The 20,113-nt window shown below is 34.0% G+C and overlaps 3 protein-coding genes across 3 annotated transcripts; all 3 read right to left on the bottom strand.

The window, feature by feature from the left end:
• Positions 1 to 315: 315 nt before the first annotated feature.
• Positions 316 to 5,310, bottom strand: LOC119189816. The gene is made up of 5 exons (XM_037440452.1): positions 5,215 to 5,310; positions 2,998 to 3,196; positions 2,446 to 2,579; positions 1,222 to 1,368; positions 316 to 555 (listed from the first exon to the last, which is right to left on the bottom strand). The coding sequence occupies exons 1-5, from the start codon at positions 5,267 to 5,269 to the stop codon at positions 404 to 406; spliced, it is 687 nt and encodes a 228-aa protein (XP_037296349.1). The 5' UTR covers positions 5,270 to 5,310; the 3' UTR covers positions 316 to 403.
• A 2,717-nt stretch (positions 5,311 to 8,027) lies between these two features.
• LOC115446137 (circadian clock-controlled protein daywake) lies at positions 8,028 to 15,291 on the bottom strand. The gene is made up of 5 exons (XM_030172693.2): positions 15,210 to 15,291; positions 11,966 to 12,185; positions 10,400 to 10,533; positions 9,591 to 9,746; positions 8,028 to 8,411 (listed from the first exon to the last, which is right to left on the bottom strand). The coding sequence occupies exons 1-5, from the start codon at positions 15,259 to 15,261 to the stop codon at positions 8,260 to 8,262; spliced, it is 714 nt and encodes a 237-aa protein (XP_030028553.2). The 5' UTR covers positions 15,262 to 15,291; the 3' UTR covers positions 8,028 to 8,259.
• Positions 15,292 to 16,002: 711 nt separating this feature from the next.
• Positions 16,003 to 19,662, bottom strand: LOC115446136 (circadian clock-controlled protein daywake). Its single transcript, XM_030172691.2, has 5 exons — positions 19,555 to 19,662; positions 19,036 to 19,255; positions 18,428 to 18,561; positions 17,012 to 17,170; positions 16,003 to 16,223 (listed from the first exon to the last, which is right to left on the bottom strand). The coding sequence occupies exons 1-5, from the start codon at positions 19,610 to 19,612 to the stop codon at positions 16,066 to 16,068; spliced, it is 729 nt and encodes a 242-aa protein (XP_030028551.2). The 5' UTR covers positions 19,613 to 19,662; the 3' UTR covers positions 16,003 to 16,065.
• Positions 19,663 to 20,113: the final 451 nt, after the last annotated feature.

Here is a 20,113-nt window from a genome sequence, read left to right as displayed (position 1 = left end):
GTACATATCCAGGCGGACTCTCACTTATGAGAGACCTACCACCAGTAAAATGTATTATATAAGCTGGCTAAATACAAAAGTCACACTAATATATGCCCTCAAATAAATAGTTATAAAATGAGTACTGTCTAAATTAGCTGTTTAATACGATAACTGTTAAATTTACTTGAAAATTGTGAAAGAGGCCCTTAGACATTGTTTTTATTGTGTGTAAAATTTTTGGATACATTGAGTTTGACTTCTGAGGATTCATTGAAAACAATCGTTGCAGCAAAATAAATTTATTATTTTTAAAGTGAATACATTGTGAAATGGTGTGTTATTAAATTAATAAAATAAATTAACCGTATGATAATTTATCAAAATCCAAATAAATGCATATCCGGATTATTTAACAACAAAATTACATTATAACATAATCCTCTAAGGTATTGTGTTGGTAAAATTCGTTAGCAACTTTGGCTATCTCGTTAACATATGCAGTCATGAGGGGCCCATGTAGTGCCTTAATGTTTTCTTTCCAATTTTCATCAAATACTTTGAGAATCTCTACGGCTGTAAAAGGAACACATAATAATCATTTATTTATTTTTATTTTGCCTTAATATTTAGATTAATATTTGCAGCATTATTAAATTATTGAGGTTTCATGTCTGAGGGTCCACTTCGAAAAACGAACGTCGAGATGTCGGTCCGAAACGAAGAAACGACGAATTTCGGATTTAACTCTACTACTAAATTACTTCGGATCCGTCACCGTTCTGTAGCTTACCTTTGAGATAGGATCAATTCCTGGTACTTATTTTTGGAGAAAGCAGTGGAACTTTAACCTCGCAGATGATTTTAAAAAGTATAACCATAAGTTTTTAAAAATTCCATGTTTGAAATATTGCGATGAACGGATCGGATCCGTCGTCGAATCCGACATCGGATCTATAACATTTCGCAGTAACAAAACGTGCAATCCGTCATCCGAAACTACGGATTTCATTTTCGAAGTAGACCCTCTGATTCCTACGTCGGATAGCCATGAGCTTTTTAGAAACTAATAAAGCATCTCGTTCTAGATATACCATAAATATCTGTTATATTATAATCAAATTGGCTAAAGGAGGGAATCCTTGGAATAGAAAACCTCTCATAGTGTCACTCTGGAAATCTAATCCAGTACAATCCAATACGCTGACCTGAGTCAAGGTGATTTTTTATATGAATAATTACCTTTTTTCTTGTCTCCGTTACTATTTATCTCGGTCACAACCATCTCCTGCGGGTCCACAACCACCTTAACGTCTTTGAAGCTAATGAACTTCTTTCCATCCCTGGTTTGCAAGTCTGTAGTAGCGTGAAAGCGAAAGCCATAGTTTGCTAAAAAGTTAAAAATATGTAAACATTATCAATTGAACCTGGAATATATACTCGCGCCTCTCCGAAGGGCCGGCAGAGGTGCTAACATTTCTAGTTTTCGCCATGTGTATTCCGTTCTATTATTTGATAGGGGGCGAGGTTATCACTATGTTGGGAACTACTATCAATAAATAATATTACTTATAATAATCGATGCTCTATCTGGACAGCATCTTGCTTACCATCAGGTGCAGGGCAGTGACTCTGCCGTGTTTGAATAAAACACAAAGAATCCAGACTCCTGACTGGTACCGAGTAGAAAATCCCAATATTACTTTGCCCGACCAGGGATTTGAACCCGAGATCTCACATTGCAAGTCGTACGCACATGCAGTACAATTACGCCACCATGGCAAATCAATCTAGCTGTTTAACGGATTAGGTGAAATTATAGTTTTCTAGACTGTAATATCATTAAACGAATGTTTTACTATGTTATACTCAAATCTTACTTTTTGAATAAATAATCTTAATTTTACTAATATAAATGTGAACATGTGAAAATGTATGGATATTTAGATGGCTGTATGTTTACTAGAAGTAAACGCTGAAATAATTAAACGGATTTCCATGGAATTTGACACACGGGTAGACCTAGTCCTGGTTATTTTTAATACCGGTAATTTGCTTCCGTAGAAATAATACAGTTATTTAATCAATTTTATTAAATTGATGGCACTTTAATAAAATTGATTGTACTTGCATTGTACTGTACTGTTTTAGGGATTTTTGTAGGGAAAAAGGCTTTCGCGCGGGCTAAGCCGCGAGCATCACCTAGTAACTAATACTTAGAGGTCATATGATTACTGGTATTGCATTTAACTTCGTATTTGTCATGACGCAGTGCAAACTGTAGAAAATATTTGTCTACAGTAAGCCCGGGCTGTTACCGTTAGTTATATTTGCGGAGATTCGAACTTCTCTACTTTTAAGGGAAGGTACTTTCGTAAAGGGCATCCATGGATTCTATAGTATTTGTATACTGATAATTTAACATCTACCATTTGCTTTGCCAGCTTATACTATGAAAAAACTTACAAGCAATTTGTGAATAAGTTCCAGTCCCTTCCATTGATGCACCATTGAGTGTGCCAGTCATTTCGTATTTACCATCCCACTCCAAATGAGGACACATGAACGTCTTATCCAAAACGTGTTTGTCCAAGTCAAAGCTGTGAATTAAAAATATTTTATTTTTACGTCTTTATCACTGTGTCGTTGACGCAACGCAATCGAACACGTTTCAGAAATTAGTTTTACTTTTTAATCAGGGATCCCAATTTCTTTTTTCGAACTATCTCAAAAATGGACCAATCAGAACAAAGTATTTTTGTCACGCTTACAATTGAGTTATTTGGATTGGTCCATCCACGGAATCCGATTGAAGATTGAGATCGGGATTATTCATTGAAAATAGCAGTTAGTCGGTATAAATGATCAGTCGCTGTTCTAAATTCAAGTTCTAAATCCAGGTAAATGTTTAGAAAAATCCACTGAGTGTTGCAGACCCGATTGTAGCTTGGATCTTTTATAATAAACAAAACGAACGTTATCATTTATGTGTTATATCAAAAATCAAAAATAAATTACCTTAATTCCACTATCTGACAGTTCTTCAACCCTTTGATGTGCGTGTCCGTGGCGTTGTACTTCAGAGTTGGAAAGATTCCCTCTATAACGTCTACGTTCATGGGGTCTAAGTCTCCGCTTACACTAAAGAGTGACGTGTAGAGGGTGTTGACCAATTTCAACATGCAGGGTTTGTCCGTCAGTTTGCATTTCTCATTAGCTGTAATATGTGTTAGCAGTGACAGAATATTTTAAATAAACATTGATAAATTATAAAATAATTTTGTTGATATATGGGGTCTTTGATATTGCGTTACTAAATGAAACTATATACTTATCGTCTTAAAAATAACATTTATAATAAGTCAAACCGTAGATGTAAAATAAAAAAGTATTTCGAACTAAATAAATATCAATGAAAAGTAATTTTAATTTGCCCTAATGCCACTATTACTACTTTAAGAGAATTAGTCGCAGCGACAAAATCACACTTACAGTCAGAAATATATTCAAGCATGCGTCACATTCGAATTAAACAACAAAATTATATAAAATGTCAGAGTACTAGTTATTCATGGATGATTTTGGGTACGATGTTAGCAGTGGTAAAGACGAGTATTTGATTTCACTTTTATACGCAATGTCAAAATGACCCTGTATATATATTATAATTATTATTTTAATTAAATATTTATCAATTTGTATCGAATAGTTAATTTTCGAATATTTAGTTCCATAAATAATTTCACTTTGTTCGTCCATTGGATAAAAATGATCCGCATGTGAAGAAAGCACGAGACATACGATAGCTAGGTTCTTGGAAATTTTGACGGTGTGGACTAGTTTAAATGATTGGAGCGCGTATTTTGAGAACACGAATATTACAAGAATGATTCTTATATTAAGTATTGCGACAAAAGTTTTGAATCCATTATCACTTGCATTCCTTAAATGAATCCAAGTGCCCTGATTAATTATAGTTAAAGCGTGAGGAATGAGTACATTCTCCTAATGTAAGCGTTTAACCTAAACAATCGGAGCGAAGTATCATCGACCAGTATTCCTTTCGGGATGACTTAACCGCATATTAACTGGTAATTTGGAATATGTGGATATTATTCATTTTTTTTTGTATTCCTGCTCTTCACTATTTAAAATTACATTAAAAACTATCCGAAAGTTAATGGTCCGTTTAAAGAAATGCAGGAAGCGAAACGGTTCGTATTCGAAGAATATAAACTTTTAATATACATTTAAATTTCACATTAAATGTATTTATTACTCAGTAAACGGGTTTTAAACAAACCTTATAGTTTCTTTTTGTTATTCATTATTTAAAACTAAAATTATTATGACATCTATTACTAGGTATAGGATTATATGCACTATCAGAATGACTAAATATGCATAATCAAAACAGTATTTATTAATTAATGGTAATTACAATTTATTTTTTATCTGATGACATGAAACAACTATATTTCTAGATTTTATAAAGCAGACTTGTGAAGTTTGTTAGTTGTTTTAATTTGCAAACTGAAAATTATAATAAATTATTTAGCGGATTTTGTCGCGGTTTTTATATTATTATGTTCTCCTCACGTTACGAAGACTTTGTAGCCCTGATAGTCATGGGGCGGAGTTGAAAATTATTTCATGTCAACTGAATGGACAGAAGTTAAAATTTAACGTCATTGCTACAGACATCCTTCCAAATGCGTGCACGTGTATATTCCTATGAAATTCGGGTTTTTATTAGAATTGCATTTAGCATGTCACGAATTTTACAAATTGTTAACTCAGAAGGGCGTCATTTTATTCTTTTTTGAAGCTGTTCAAACTCATTTAATTAATGAAATAAGCACCGTCAATGAAAATGTATTAAAATATGCAGTAAAGCTATAAATATAGCGATTTATGCATTGTCATATGCAATCGTGTAAATGCATATAATCCGAAGTCTATTGAAAGAACACTATTTTACGGATTTATTGCGGTTTTTTATATTATAAATTCCTCCCATTTCAAATTAGAAGAAAATTATAAAATTAAAAAAACTGCGTAAAATATTTTTATTACGATGTCTAACATTCGCGTAAACATAGTAAATTATTATGCTATGTCCTAGCTATTACTATTACTATTAAACATATGCCATAAATATGAACGGTTCAACTTTACTGTTATAACATATTATAATAAAATTATATAATTTTAATAGATAATGAATTAACTTACATGGTTTTCCTAGAACACCAATTATTATCAAAGATAATTTTAGGAGTCGCAACATTGTTTCTTGCGGTATTGAGTATGAAATGAATGAATTCGTTGTTTTAACATGGTCTTTTATGTATGTTGAGAACTAAACATAAAAACAAAACTCTATTTATCATACTGCAAATCTTGGAATTAAACCTAAGAAAAATTCACCTAACAATAACATTGCCGGAAACAATACATTATTCTCTTGCAATACAGGGTGTTGCAATTGATTAGACATTATGTTTTTAAAATATTATATAATATAATAATAATATCAGAGCGGTATAATAAACTATTCTATTGCTGGGCCCGGGCGTCCTTTGTTACTGAGAGGGATTAGGCCTTAGTCCACCACGCTGGCCTAGTGCAAATTTGTGGAGTTCACATACCCTCGAATTTTTTTAAGTACTTCTCACATGCGTTCCTCACGATGTTGTCTTTCATCGTTAGAGCAAACGATAATTCTCAAAGAATACTCACTGAATTTTAGTAAAGTCAGAGGCGCGTGCGCCTGGTTCTTATGGTTGTGTGGAAGATATTGCCTAGAGCGATAAGACCGCCGTTATTATTGTTTGAACACAGATACCCTATTATAAAATGTATGATATCTTAGATACAACCATTGTGCAATGCAAGTGCAATATAGACCTTGGATAGTATTTCTATGTTCTTTATCATCATTTTCAGGAGGCCATTTAGCAAGTTCCCTTCCATTTTATTCCCTTGTTAATTGCAATACCCAAAATGAGAATTTCGATGCCCACGCCACTTCACCTTTGAGAATTTAAAACCTTTCTCGCTAAGGTGGACAGGTTAAGTAAAATAATATAATCGCTTTATGTATTTAGAGTAGAATTTTCTCCAGGTAATTTGTCGAACACGTCGTATTGCTGTTTGAGCCTCTTAGAATATTTAAATATGATTTTTGTTAATGAGCGATTTGAAAAATGCGTCAAATAAAAGTGTAAAAACATGTTAACTTTCGTTCGCTTACATTCAAATAATTTGCACATAATAATGGAAATTTTAACAGCTCAATTTCACAGTATAATAAGATTATAATTACAATAGCGCAAAAAAGTTAAATAAATTCTAATTCAAAAAATCAGATACAATGCAAACGATGAATACAATGTCTAAAGAATAAAATAAAAAGTATATATGTATAAATATGATGAATAAAACATTGCATTCGTTAAATTTAGTTAGTTATTAGCGGCACAATGTTATTTTGAAACTGAACCAATGTATTATAGAATAACAAAATTGCTCGAAAATTATTAAAATCTCGACTACATTCTATAAAATCGAGCATACTCCATGCTTAAGTAATACTTTTGTTTATGTGTTCAACGAAGTTCTACTTATTACGTACAATGACACCCAATTTTCAAATACTGGTATTTAAAATTTGGGTTTCTTCATCCAACTGCTTAGGCTCCATAAAATAGCTTGTTGGACATATTTTTAATACATTAGTCACTTTTATATGAATGCACTTTCCAGCATTCATTTACGTGAAGTACATACCAGTCTCTTATTGCATTTAAGTCTTTCTGATGGTCGTGTGCCGGCTGACTGTAACATAATATAATTATTATATTATCATTTTCTGCCGGGAATCGTCCACTGCTGGACATAGGCCTCTCCCATTGAGTGCCATAGGGACCGGTTCTGGGCCGCCCTTATCCATCGGATTCCGGCGACCCTCACCAGGTCGTCGGTCCATCTCGAGGGTCATGCTGCTGCTGCCTACGCTGCGTCTTCTGGTTCGTGGTCACCACTCCACAATTTTTCCGCCCCAAGGGCTATTGTTAATTATTATCTATATAGAATAAAAAAATCAACTGTCACATACGTAAGAACATCACTTGGAACGATTCGACCGGCTTGACTGATTCCTTTTGCTGCGTTCCTGATTACAAGGTTTGTATAAAAGAATAATTTTGAAAAATCAGCGAGAAAGAACGGAAAAATTTGAAGATATTTTAGTATGAAAATATTTTTCGTAAATGCTAGTCTCGGAAATCATTTAACTGATTTCAATGAAATTTTTTGTGAGAGTTTACTTAGTTTCAGTTTGAATGATACGATGATTTGAGACATATGTAGCGCTGTTAGTTTACCTAAAATGCGGTTTTGCGTAGAAGGTGGTCTGTGCCAGGATATCTGCGTGCTAGTTAAATACTTAATACAGATTTTTTAAGACTTTTTAATTAAATGTAAGAATCAAAAAAAAAATAGAAAAAGAGTAACTTATTAAAAAATATATTATCGTATGTGTAATTATGTGGAAGATATAAATGCTTGGAATTGATTTACTCAGATTCTGACAGGTTCTATAATGTCATTACTTTTATAATGTTATATTGATTTTTTTACATATTTTAATCGATTTTTTAACATTTGTAACATTAATATTTTATAATTGAACAGATCAAGTCTAGGTACTGTCTTGCGCCGCTTCTTCATCTATATAACATGTTTTCGGTGTTAGAATCATGATGATTTAAAAGAGCTTTTAAAAAAATACTTAATTAAAAAACAATTGCACTTGCACTAACAGATTATTATTTTTATTTAGTTTAATAATTCTTAACAGAATTTAGAATTTTTAAACATTATAATATATTTTATGTAGACATTGTGTTAACATTTCCAGTTCTAAGAAATATTTTTGTATACATACACTTGAACATTTAGGTAATGAGCATTGCGTAAAGTGCCCACCCCTATTTTTCGCTCTTTAAACCGGAATATTTTGCAGAAATACAATTAAAACAAGGTTTAATAAACATCAGGTCTTTATTTAAACCATTCAAACAATATTTGTACTTTATACCAAGACGATTTTAAAATCGTCAGATAAAAGTTACTAATCAAATAAATTAAACTAAATATAGTTGTCAGACGATTATTTCATTTAATTCATACAGTTGTAGTTTTCAAATTGTTTGTGTTTTATTATATCCCATGAATAACCATTATTTTATTGGAAAATCTGGCCTTAACATAGTTTTAGGAATCTATCATGTCTTCAATCGGAGATGTTTTCAACACTTTGTTCAAATTCTTCACAATTTTCTTTATGTTTACGCTGAATACGGGTCCTTGCAATAATTCAGCAACTTCTTTATAATTTTCCTTCATGAACTTACGAACTGGTGCGGCTAAAATAAAATGTTTATTATTAATCTATTTTTATTATTTATGGTACAGAAACAAATCAAACTCCCCTATTAACATATCATTAAAATTAAACTATTCTTCAGATTTTATCGCGGTTTTAATGTTTTAGTTTTCTCCCGACGTTTCGAAGACTTTGCAGCCTTCGTGGTCACCGGGGGGACTGAGGTGTTGTTCATCGTCAAAGTTACAATATCTGCCTACATTTTACAATTTATACAACTTCTAAAATTTTAGCTGTTGGTGGTCCGATTTACGCAGAATGAGCTCACAGTGTCTTGAAGTCTCAATAATATCAGTCATGAAAACTCATAATAATATTCACTGCCTCGGTGGCAAAGTTCTAATGCGTACATGGTATGACTTCTGCCGAGATCTTGGATTCGAACTCCGTGTTAGAGAAAGTGATATTGGGTTTTTTGTTTGGTATTAGCTCGGAGTCTTGTTACCGCAAATGCTGCTCGCCCTCCATTGACCTAACCTTACATAGCTGGCGGGTGTGCGAGTGTTACACTCCTACTTACCACTGAGAAAGAGGAAAGGGATGATGGTATTATGGTTTTGTGGTATGTTAAATTTGAAAATTTTAGGATAGAGCGGCCGCGAGTATTTGTTCCATATGTTAACGGCGCATGAGTACGGGAATAAGACAACAACATAGCAACATAAACTTTGGGTGTATCTGAAAACTTAACTACCAAAATATTCCTTATTTTATCGTCTATCTAATAGTATTGGTTTTAAATTAAAATTACTTGTATTTTAGGAGATGCGCAGAATCGGTAGTTTTACTGATTTTTTTAAATTATGAAATCATTGAAATATTATAAAAAAATTAGGACCATCAAAGTAAAGATAACATATTGTAGAAATAGAATGATTGATTTTCTTTTTTTTTTACTGTATCATAAAATTTGAATAGACAACTTTTAAAAATACAGTTAGCTCATCATTTTGCTTGGAGGAATAATTAATGTTATACCTGATATATTTATATGTCGTTATTCGATGCTAGAGTTCCAAATTCGCTAAGGCATAGGTGATTTTAGATAGTACTGTGTATATCTTAAGGTGTTTCGAAATAAGAACAAAGTTGCGTATAGACACTAGTCTGTTAGGTCCTCAATATGGTCAACAACATTGAAAGTTAATCAGATACCCACCAAGATCTTCCCGTCCGTTGAACAAGTTTTCCAACATGAAATCCATGCTCCCGCGCAGAACTGGTGCTATGCTGTATTGTCTTATAGTTGCGTATGTTTTGCCGTCATTTCCAGTTGTTTTCTTTGTGTCGCAGTCAAGTGCAATATCGTAGTTGCCTGGAAATTTCAAAATAGTTTTTAAGGTATTGAATGAAACAAGTGAATTTTCTTTCGTATTAATTTTAGTTTTGGGCTTTTAGTAATTATTGATATCTTGTAAAGAAATCATATCTGTATATAGATATATAGGACGTTATTTTGAAATGGGGCAGAAAGGTCAACTATCCGAACCGCTGTAGCTACAAGAAAGCTTCCTAAGGAGACTGTCTAGCATTTTTAAAGTCATTAAGATCTGCAAACCTTTTTTGGATAGGTACTAATCGATCCTGTTGCGTATAAAGATTAAAAGATTCTATGGGATCAAAAGAGGTGTGAGCATTTTTCAGGTCAGAAATTGCACAAAAAAAACATACTTATTGGTTTGATGGCGCGGGTTCGAGCACAGTGATTTGGGTTTTTCAGCTTTTATCAGCCCTAGTTACAATTCGTGTCCGATATGGCGAAAGGCTCGCTCCTATTAATTACATCATGAGACGGAACACACATGGCGAAAAATGGGTGCACCTGTAGCATATGTGCCCACTCCTTCCGGGATGAGATTTATATTTTTTACTTCCCAGACTTTACCTTTGCACCCCTGACTAGTATAGAATCTTTTTCAATAACCCTTTACATACATGTATAAAGTTAAGCATAAAATAAATACTTACTGGATGTAAGTTCATAAAGCCCTTTGCCCTGTATGGGCAACACGATCAGCTGGCCATCTATTTCATAATGACCTTTCAACACGAGTTCTGGACATTGCAAGAGTGCCAAGATCTTCAATGAGCCTGGGGTGTATCTGAAAATCGACAAAGCTTTTCTTAATTCTTAACAATATCATATAAAAACTTTAAAAAAAAAATAAACCGCCTGAAAAACCACTAAAAACCAAAACATAATTTAATATTACCTATATACAGTTTACCAATTTTGGAGTCGGTGCCTAATAAAAATTAAACATTGCTTTCGTATATTTATTCATGTATTTATCTAACTTAACTACCAATTTTAATGACTAATGTTTCTGAGGTAACAAACACACAAAATCCGTACAGTCGAATTGAGAACCTACTTCTTTTTTGAAGTCGGTTAAAATGTGAATCTTTGGAAACCTTAAAACTCAACCTTCTAGGGCGTCCACTTACTTTGCATAAAGAAATTTTGTGTAAAAATTAATGTTAGTAGTTCTTCTGATATGAAATGTGTGTTGTCTATTATTCGGTTTATTTAAGCCTTCGATAATATATTTTTTATGGTCGATAACTTAAAAAAAAACAATTAAATATACAGGGGAATATTGAACGGAGATGTTCCACGGCAATTTGTTGCCATTACTCTACACAACTGCTGTCTACTACCTTTCAGAATGCTAGAGAAGTCTTGGTTCGTTGGAATCCAGCTCGTTTTCTATTGTGACTAAGGCATTCGCTCTCCAGAAATCAAAACAAAAACACTCGTTTTATCCAATATTAAGTACAAAAATAGCTTGTGGAGTAAAATATCTATAACAATTATATACGTAGTTTTAAATTTTCTTTGTTCTAAATCGGATATCTGATTCGTTTTGCTGTCGCCTCATCAAAGCAATATCAGTTGTGTTTGTTGTTCATCAGGGGACGGAATACAAATGGCGAAAAATATAAAAAGAAATATATATAATATGAAATGCTCCGGGGTACACCTCTGCCTCCCCTTTAAGGCGTTAAGCGGGGTCGATTTTTAGATTGTTATACTGAAGTACTTATCTTAAACTAGCTGACCCGACAGACGTTGTTCCGTCTTAACTATGACTTTGCAGCGCGCATTCTGTCAATCGCTGACTATTATCTCAAACAATTGACAGTTATATAAAATTAATATTTTCGTTAAGTTTTCTTAAATTTTCTAATTTTCCGCGCAATTTTTTGAATTTTTTCTCTCATAAGAACCTTCTTCTAACATAACAAACACAACCAAAAAAAAAAAATAGTGAAATCGGTCCAGCCGTTCACGCGTGATGGCGTGACCAAGGGAAATAGGGATTCATTTTTATATATATAGATATATTTTAAAAGCTGCTAATTTTCAGGACATGTATAATAAATTCGTATATAATGAGCGTGGTGAGGTCAGTGACCGGTGCGGTTTGGGTGATGTATGGTCTGTGTGACGTCATCGGGTCAAGTTTGGGTGACTAAGGGAAATAGGAAATCATTTTTATATATATAGATAGATATGTAGATGATACTTACTCGAGGTTTTTAACTTTGCATTTTTCGAATCCATAGCACGAAGTATTTTGCAGGGTATACTTGATGACTGATAGATCTCCTTCTATTTTTTCTTGATGCAATGGTGACAGTTTTTCCATTCCCAATTCCGCATCACCTGCTATAGCTTTTTGAAATATTGTGTTAGCTAGTTCATTCACACATGCGTTGTCATTCAATTTGCATTTTGGCGTGGTTATTGCTGTAAAGGAAAAAAATGCTTTAAAGCAAAAAAGCGGCGACAGCCTAGTGGGGAGTGAAACGGACTGCCGAGACGAATGTCCGCAGGTTCAAAGACCAAGGCATGCACTACCGACTTTTCTAACAAAAAAGTTATATTTGTATTGTTTGTGAATTATACCTTGCTTTAACTGTGAAGGAAAATTATCGAGAGGATCCTGTATACCTGAGAAATTCTCCATATTAAGTCTACCAACGCGCCCGAGGCCAGAGTAGTGGTAGTCCACTACTCTGGCCTCGGGCCTCGGCCTCGATAAGGCCTTAGTAGGCTTTATCCCTCTGAGCAGTAGAAATCTGTGCCCAGCAGTGGGACAGTATATAATACAGGGCTGATATTATAATTATTACGTTATAAATTGAATTTTTATAAAATCAACGGGCGCGATTTGCAGACCAAGTACAATTACTCTAGGAAATGTATAAACTGGTTACACCCGAATGTTGTAGGTAGTTTTTTCAATGTGTGCTTCAGTCCAGTTGGGTACATAATACAAAACAAGTTTATACAATAAAATAAAGACCAAGTAATTAAATGGCTGCAAGCTGTCCTTGTTACTCTATTATACTAATTGTGAATAAGTTTTTTGACATCCGTAAAGTTGGTTAAGAATCCGCTAAAAACTTTAATTACCGCTTAAATAATTTGTACATTTCTGTGCAATGATTTTGGATTATGGGTCTTTTGCAATAGAATCTAATGTGGAATAAGGAATTATGAATTGTAATAGCTTTGAAAAATTTTTTTAGGTATTGATAAAATGTGCATAGGGTAGAGCTAAAAATGTTAAGACATTTAAAAGCAAGAAATGTTACGTTATGCCGTGGCTAGAACAATTCTTAGCATTTTGTGCTGATCAGTAAGAAATCCAGTTACACCTGTATCAGATTTATTTATAGAATCACCAACGTAATCATCTAGAAAATTGAAAACATTCAGATACATATTAATAAGGCTAAATGTCATTACAAATTATAGGTGATCACAGCATGCAGTTATGTATAAGTAACTTCTATAGTTGTAAATTACATATTAAAGATCTTAATGAACAGCTTTTCTTAGAATATCAGAAAGACTTTAATGTTTTACCGTGATGTCCTTTTCTTTGGCTGATAGACCAAGCCCTGCATTTCCAGGCCTCCTCTACGACTTAGAGGGTACGTGTTAGTTTACCACAGCTTAATGTTAGATAATGGCTTCATATACCTACCTTAGAATTGTTTATTAGTATAAGACATTTTAGATATATATGGATTTCATAGAGTTATGACGGAACCTGTTTTTAAAAAATATTATGGACAATAAGACAATGGTCTTAAAGAGTTCACAGCCTTCTAAATAAACTTGTAATTAGTTTCTACGAGTGAACAAGTCAAGGCTCATTATAAAATTATTTATAATATAAACCCCTCCTAGCCGAATTTCAGCCACGGCGGCCAATCTCAACGGAGATCAGCCAGGTACGCAGGAGATATTATAGTGCACAAGTGTGTGCGCAATACACAGGTGCACTCTCCGTTCCTTCACTCTCAGAGTTCGGTGAGACGGCAATCCGACATGACCGGAGAGAGATTAGGCGCAGGACCAACGGCTTTACGTGCTTTCCGAGGCACCGGGGTATCACACCGCCAACTTCCTTACTCCGAGCTGCGACTGAGTAATTTTTTAAGATGGGAAAATCCAGTTACAATTATTTTGGCCCGACCCGGGATTCGAACCCAGGACCTCAGCGCGGCAGTTGTACTTGTACCATGTACACTTACAACTACGCCACCGAGGCAGTCAGTATAATATATTAATATCATCCCTGTATTATATCCTTGCCCACTGCTGAGCACGGGCCTCCTCTACTACTGAGAGGGATTAGGCCTTAGTCCACCACACTGGCTTAGTGTGGATTGGTAGACTTCACACACCTTCGAAATTCCTATAGAGAACTTCTCAGATGTGCAGGTTTTCTTACGATGTTTTCCTTCACCATTAAAGCTAACGATAAATCCCGAAAAAATATTTTACGCGGGCGGAGTAGCGGACTAAAGCATATAATTTAATATCGAAAAAAGAATAAACCTTATAAGTTATAACTATACATATAATTGCTGTAGATCTGGTGTATTTATTCGTGATCACTTCTTAGACACGAGGTTCATCTACAATTGGCTTTTAACAACACCTTAAAATAATCTAGTATTTTTCACCGTTTATTATTAAACCATATTAAAAAGTATTCTTCGTTATTAATGTAGTCATTTCAGATATTATATATTAAACAATTATGCACATTGTACAGTCATAATAAACAATATTTGTTCGCAGTTCCGTCCGCACTAATAAAATAGAATTTTAATAAAAGTAAACAAACATATTATAATGAGTTGCAGTATTGTTAAAGGCTGTGCAGACTTATAGCAAAGATAAAGCCGACATTCTATTGCACCACACTCCACTTACCATCAGGTGTAGTAGTCAAAATGCCGTGCCAATAAAAAAAAGTGTACATAAATAAATATCAGCCCTGTGTTATATACTGTCCCACTGTTGGGCACGGGCCTCCTCTACTACTGAGAGGGATTAGGCCTTAGTCCATCACGTTGGCCTAGTCCGGATTGGTAGACTTCACACACCCTCACAGAAATTCCTATTGAGAACTTCTTAGGTATGCAGGATTCCTCACGATGTTTTCCTTCACCGTTAAAGCAAGCGATAATTCACAAAGAATACACACATAATTTTTTAGAAAAGTCAGAGGTGTGTGCCCTTGGGATTTGAACTTGCGGACATTCGTCTTGGCAGTCCGTTTCACAACCAACTAAGCTATCGCTGCTTTTTTAATATAGTTCATGGCAAATAAAGACATGACACAAATAAATAAATTCTGCTTGTACAAAACGATAACTATATTATTTACATTAAATACTAACAATGATCAAGCTAAGAAAACTATATCAGACTTATCGCCCTATTTACGCCATACAAAATATTACTCACTTGAAGCTGACAGTCTTGATACACAAATTAAGAAAAACAGTGACCGAATCATGTTGACTACCGTTGTGTTAATGACACCAGTTTTTCTAGTGCCAGTTTATATAGTGATGTAAAATTTTATGTCCTAATTTATGCTTCGCGGGAAACGCGGTTCCTGCTATAGTAGTTTTTTTGTTTTGTTTTTATTAATTGCAAAAATTTTAGCAGTATTTTGAGTCGGACTTAGTCTTATATTTTATCTTTTTCTTAGTAAGGACTGAACAGTTTACTTTGTTAAGGATTTTCGGGTATTTTTTTCGGTGTAGTCAAAAAAATTTACGATAAGTGTTAAATCTTATTGCAATCGGAATTTAAAAAGTCGATGTTTCTGTCAAAAATGTAAGTCTTCTATTATTATTATTTTTTAATTAATAATAATCGATTATCGTTTCCTATTATTTTTCTCTCATCACTAAGGGTTGATTCGTAAAGAGGTATTTAAAGTAAATCTATATTATGTATAGCATATGTTCTATGAGTGTGCCAATTTTCATCCAAATATTCCTATAATTTCTTTGCTTGTTTTTTACAAACATCTAAAAAAATATTTCATCTCTTCATTTTCATTAATTTTCGTTTTATAATATTAGTATAATAGGAGAAGAAGTTAGATAAGATAGAACTAATTTAATGCTTTGAACTGTATCCAATGTACCTACAAACTTTTGTATCTCTAATATACGTAAAATTTCGCGAACTAATGCAGTTATTACTGAGATATTTCGCGTTTTGATGGTTTTAATAAAAACAAATATTAGTGATCAAAAATATATATTTCAGTTTGTTTTTTCTTTAAATTTGCTTCTTGTTTATGGTATCACTCTTCTCTGAAAAACAATTCATTAGCAGGCACGACTTGAAGGAACTTGATTAGGTTTTCCATCATTCTCTTCATGAAGGAACGCATCGTAGGGTATTGGGTGTAGAAGCCAATGCTCTTCCAATTATCATTCAAGTATTTGTGCATCACAGCCGCTGAAAAATATATTTTATGTTGAGTCTTAGTTTAATATTTAAATCATATTAATTTCTTGTGTTTTGTTTTTCAAAGAAATGCGAAACAAAAGACAAAACAGCAATATTTGTTAAAATATAAGTTGATTGCACTCATTGATATTTGAGTCCACATCACACCCAGTCCATATCTATGGTTTCCATTGAGAAAATTGTTGGTTTTAATCATGAGAAATTGGTTAATTTTTGTAGTATTAAAAAAATCTCTGCTAGAGATCGAACCCAGACCTTAAGATTCACTGGTGTGGTGGTAATTAATGAGGCAATAACTATACCAGAATACAGGAAAAGAAACGGGATCAGGGAAATTAGGGAGCTATTTTTGCCTTCCGAATCACATGCACCATGCGAATAATAAGAAGTAAGTATAATGATTTTATATGTTTACGCGAATATTCGACATTAAAATTAAACTATTTTTCGGATTTCGCGGTTTTTTATATTTTTTTTAGTTTTTTATATTTTGATCTGAAGAAGGGGACCATGACGGCTGCAAAGTCTTCGAAACGTCGGGAGAAAACTAAAATATAAAAGACTGAGATAAAATCCGAAAAATAGTTTAATTTTAATACGAAGTAAGTAAATCACGATATTTCTTCAATGTATACTATACTATACGATAATGTTACTATTCCTGTTGAGTCGGCTTATTTACGCTGCAGAGAGATATGTCTACAGGATCCTTCTAAAGGTTCCTATAACTATTACATACGAATACAATATAAGAGAAGTCTGTCTTCATTACTTACATCGAGCAACATCTCCATTATACAAGTTAGAAAAATCGGATCTGATATTCCCGACCACTTCTAGACGGTCGATATCGTAATGGTTGATGCGAACGTGTGGTCTTCCTTTAAGGTCGAGTACAACGTCAAATCCACCACGCATGCCGATACGATATTTTTCTGAAAATATATACAGACATTAATACAAATCTTCACTCTTTTTTCCCTTTTAAAGGTTAGGGACAGTTCCGACATTTCGCCAGATATGTTAGGTTGCATGTAAGAGGCGGTATAGGAATGCCATTTTGCGGATACAATTCCAATTTATTATTTCCTATAGTCAGTTGGTAAGTGTCGTACATGAGTTCCTCTAGGTAGATAATAACACTTGGTTTACGTTGTCCAAAGGATGTGCTACCAATTTTAATGTACACCATCGATATATATGTACTATGTACTAGATTTAGCGTTCCTCACACTCAATGTGTTCGACTGAACTGTACTGCAAACCGTACACCTAACTTTAATATGATATCAACATTTACACTGTGTGATTATGTACGGAGTGACGCTTATAATATAAGAACTCGAGTATAAGTATAAACCTAGATGTGAATAAAAAATATTAGTAATAATAAGTAAAATTATTTGTTGTTTGAGTGAATAAATAGGTTATAACGGTGACGTTTTGGTTGCCATTTTAGTTTAAATTTTGAACAAATAGTTTATATGGACGTTCGTGTCCATAGAATATACGCAATGTTGTACAGTAAATACATAATTTGCAGCTTTTGCTATTTTAGGCTGAAGAGAACCATATACTGACATTGCTTTGAAATTACATGTTCTCGATAGTTATTCTGGTGACCCAGATATACTATTTGCTCAGGTGCGGTTCCGTGCAGCTATCTCAGGGACGGTTCCGTGCAGCTATCTTAGTGCAACAAAAACCCTGGAGCTGTCCCGTATGCACCGAAGAAGGCCACCACGGGTTTCTCGGGTTTTTCGGGTGGGTTAGGGACTCGGTTCAATTCTCGCTCAGATGAAGCATACTCACGAGTATTATTAGTAAGCCGTAAGACCGGTGAAAACAACATAACCGTTCCACTCACCCCCAAAGTGATGGTAGCGATAAATAAAGCGTTTTTTCCCGCGAAAAAAGGGCATACCCAAGAGAGATGAATAAGAATTCATAGACGTTTTTTTATCTATTCTATTGTTGTATCTCAATTTTGAGATACAACAATATTAGCCAATCACAATTGCCTTATGGCTACGCACTGCGAAGGCTGCCATGACGTCAGCACTGAGAAACAGATTTGCTATCACTGTTTTACTCCGTCCTTAGATAAAAAACGTCTATGAATAAGAGGGATACTGTTTACTAACGAGCTGCTTGCTGATCTAGTCTTTCAGTAGTAATTAAAAAAAACTCACCATGTACAATATTAGATCTGCCTCTGCCTTCGATAGGAATATTGCGGATCGAACCAGAAAGGTCATAGTTTGATTGGAGAACTAATTTTGGACAATACAACAGGAAACTCCATGAAAGCTGGAGAAAGTTTATGCTGAAATATAAATATAAATTAATTATAACAATTAAAGTATATTATATCTAATAGCTAAGTACTATCATTCCTGCAAGTGAAACTTCTGTTCTGCGTATGGCGAGATGAGGCGTCAGGCGAGTCGCGAGCTCACCATTGGTACACTCGTCTCGAAGTTTTCCTGACGCTTTGTATCTCCACTCGCACAAGAATGTAAATAAGCTATTTACAATCAGGTTGACATGTAAAATTTAATTCTACGCAAAACTTTGTAACAATAACAAAATAAAATTCAAAGTACTGGGTACCATTAGCTTGCTTAGGATCAGGAAGGACAGGCTGGTTTGGTTAATTAAGTTGTATGTAAAAAGTATTTTCCATCTTCTGTCTTCACCCACTCTAATGTAAGTTAACTGAATATCATGATCATGTTCCAGAAAGATTTAATTAAATTTTAACTAACAACAAAAAAGTACCCTTTCGTCTATAACTTACTTATGACTTTTAACTGAACAATCCGACATGCCGTGTAATTCAGCATCAGTAAGATTGTAATACATATCGTCAAGGCGTCCGCTTATTTCGGCTTCCCGAAGCGGTTCCGAAGCAGGGACATTAAGATCTGGTCGACCCCTCATGATGGATTTAAATAACGGATCGGCCGTAAGGGTTGTGCATGATAAGTCGTTTAATGCACATGCTACTTTCTTCTTGGCTGGAATCAAAAAGTAAGGTTTGTCAACTTTTCTGTCATGTTAAAGGTTCTTATCAACTTGTCTCGCTAGACATATAGCACAAACTAGCGACTACCAGCTGTGGATATGTTTTTTTCGCATTGGACTCTAACTGTTGCTTCAACTAATTGATCTATATGACTTTCATGGTAAATGTTAAAAGCGAAACACATTCACACAATTTTGGCATGGTTGATACGAGTTTATAAAATTTATTACCCCACAAAAGATAAAAAATATATTTTGTGTAAGTTATTATGAATTATAACAGTTCACTTACGTGCAGCCAGGATGCCTGCAACACTCAGGGCCACGACAAATATATGTCCACAAAACATTGCTCGACACTTCAAATGTATTCACATTCGCTAATAACGTAACACTACGTTATTTGCTTTCCTGCAACCTTTTAAATAGCAGAATGATGTTGTTTAAGACACTTGTTTTGAATTAAGAACCTTTTAACCTAATGTATATGGCCTGTGACATTTGTAATCCAATACTAGTTTTTGTCCGAGATTCTATTTATTTAAAAATGGCGATGGAACGTTTGAAAGGGTGTTTTTAGTTTTGCATTTTAACTAAAGTATCAATGTACCATAAATTCTTTTTTGTTAGTAGCAATGTTCTGTTTCATTTTTTACGGCTTATGAGTGTCTAAGTCTTAATTTGATTTTTTTCTAGTATATTAATTTTTCAAACTGCCTTTATTCCACGATAGCAAGGGGTTGATGTAAAACAGGGGCCTTAGTCTCTATCCCGCACGTTATTTTAACAGTGCGTAAAAAGCACGTAACACACCGCATCATGTTTAGGACTATAGAAATTGGCTTACAGAA

The sequence above is a fragment of the Manduca sexta genome, chromosome 19 (assembly GCF_014839805.1).
Source record: "Manduca sexta isolate Smith_Timp_Sample1 chromosome 19, JHU_Msex_v1.0, whole genome shotgun sequence".
Taxonomy (NCBI): Eukaryota; Metazoa; Arthropoda; class Insecta; order Lepidoptera; family Sphingidae; genus Manduca; species Manduca sexta.
The sequence above is the reverse complement of the archived record's forward strand: the minus strand, read 5'-3'. Positions and strand labels throughout refer to the sequence as shown.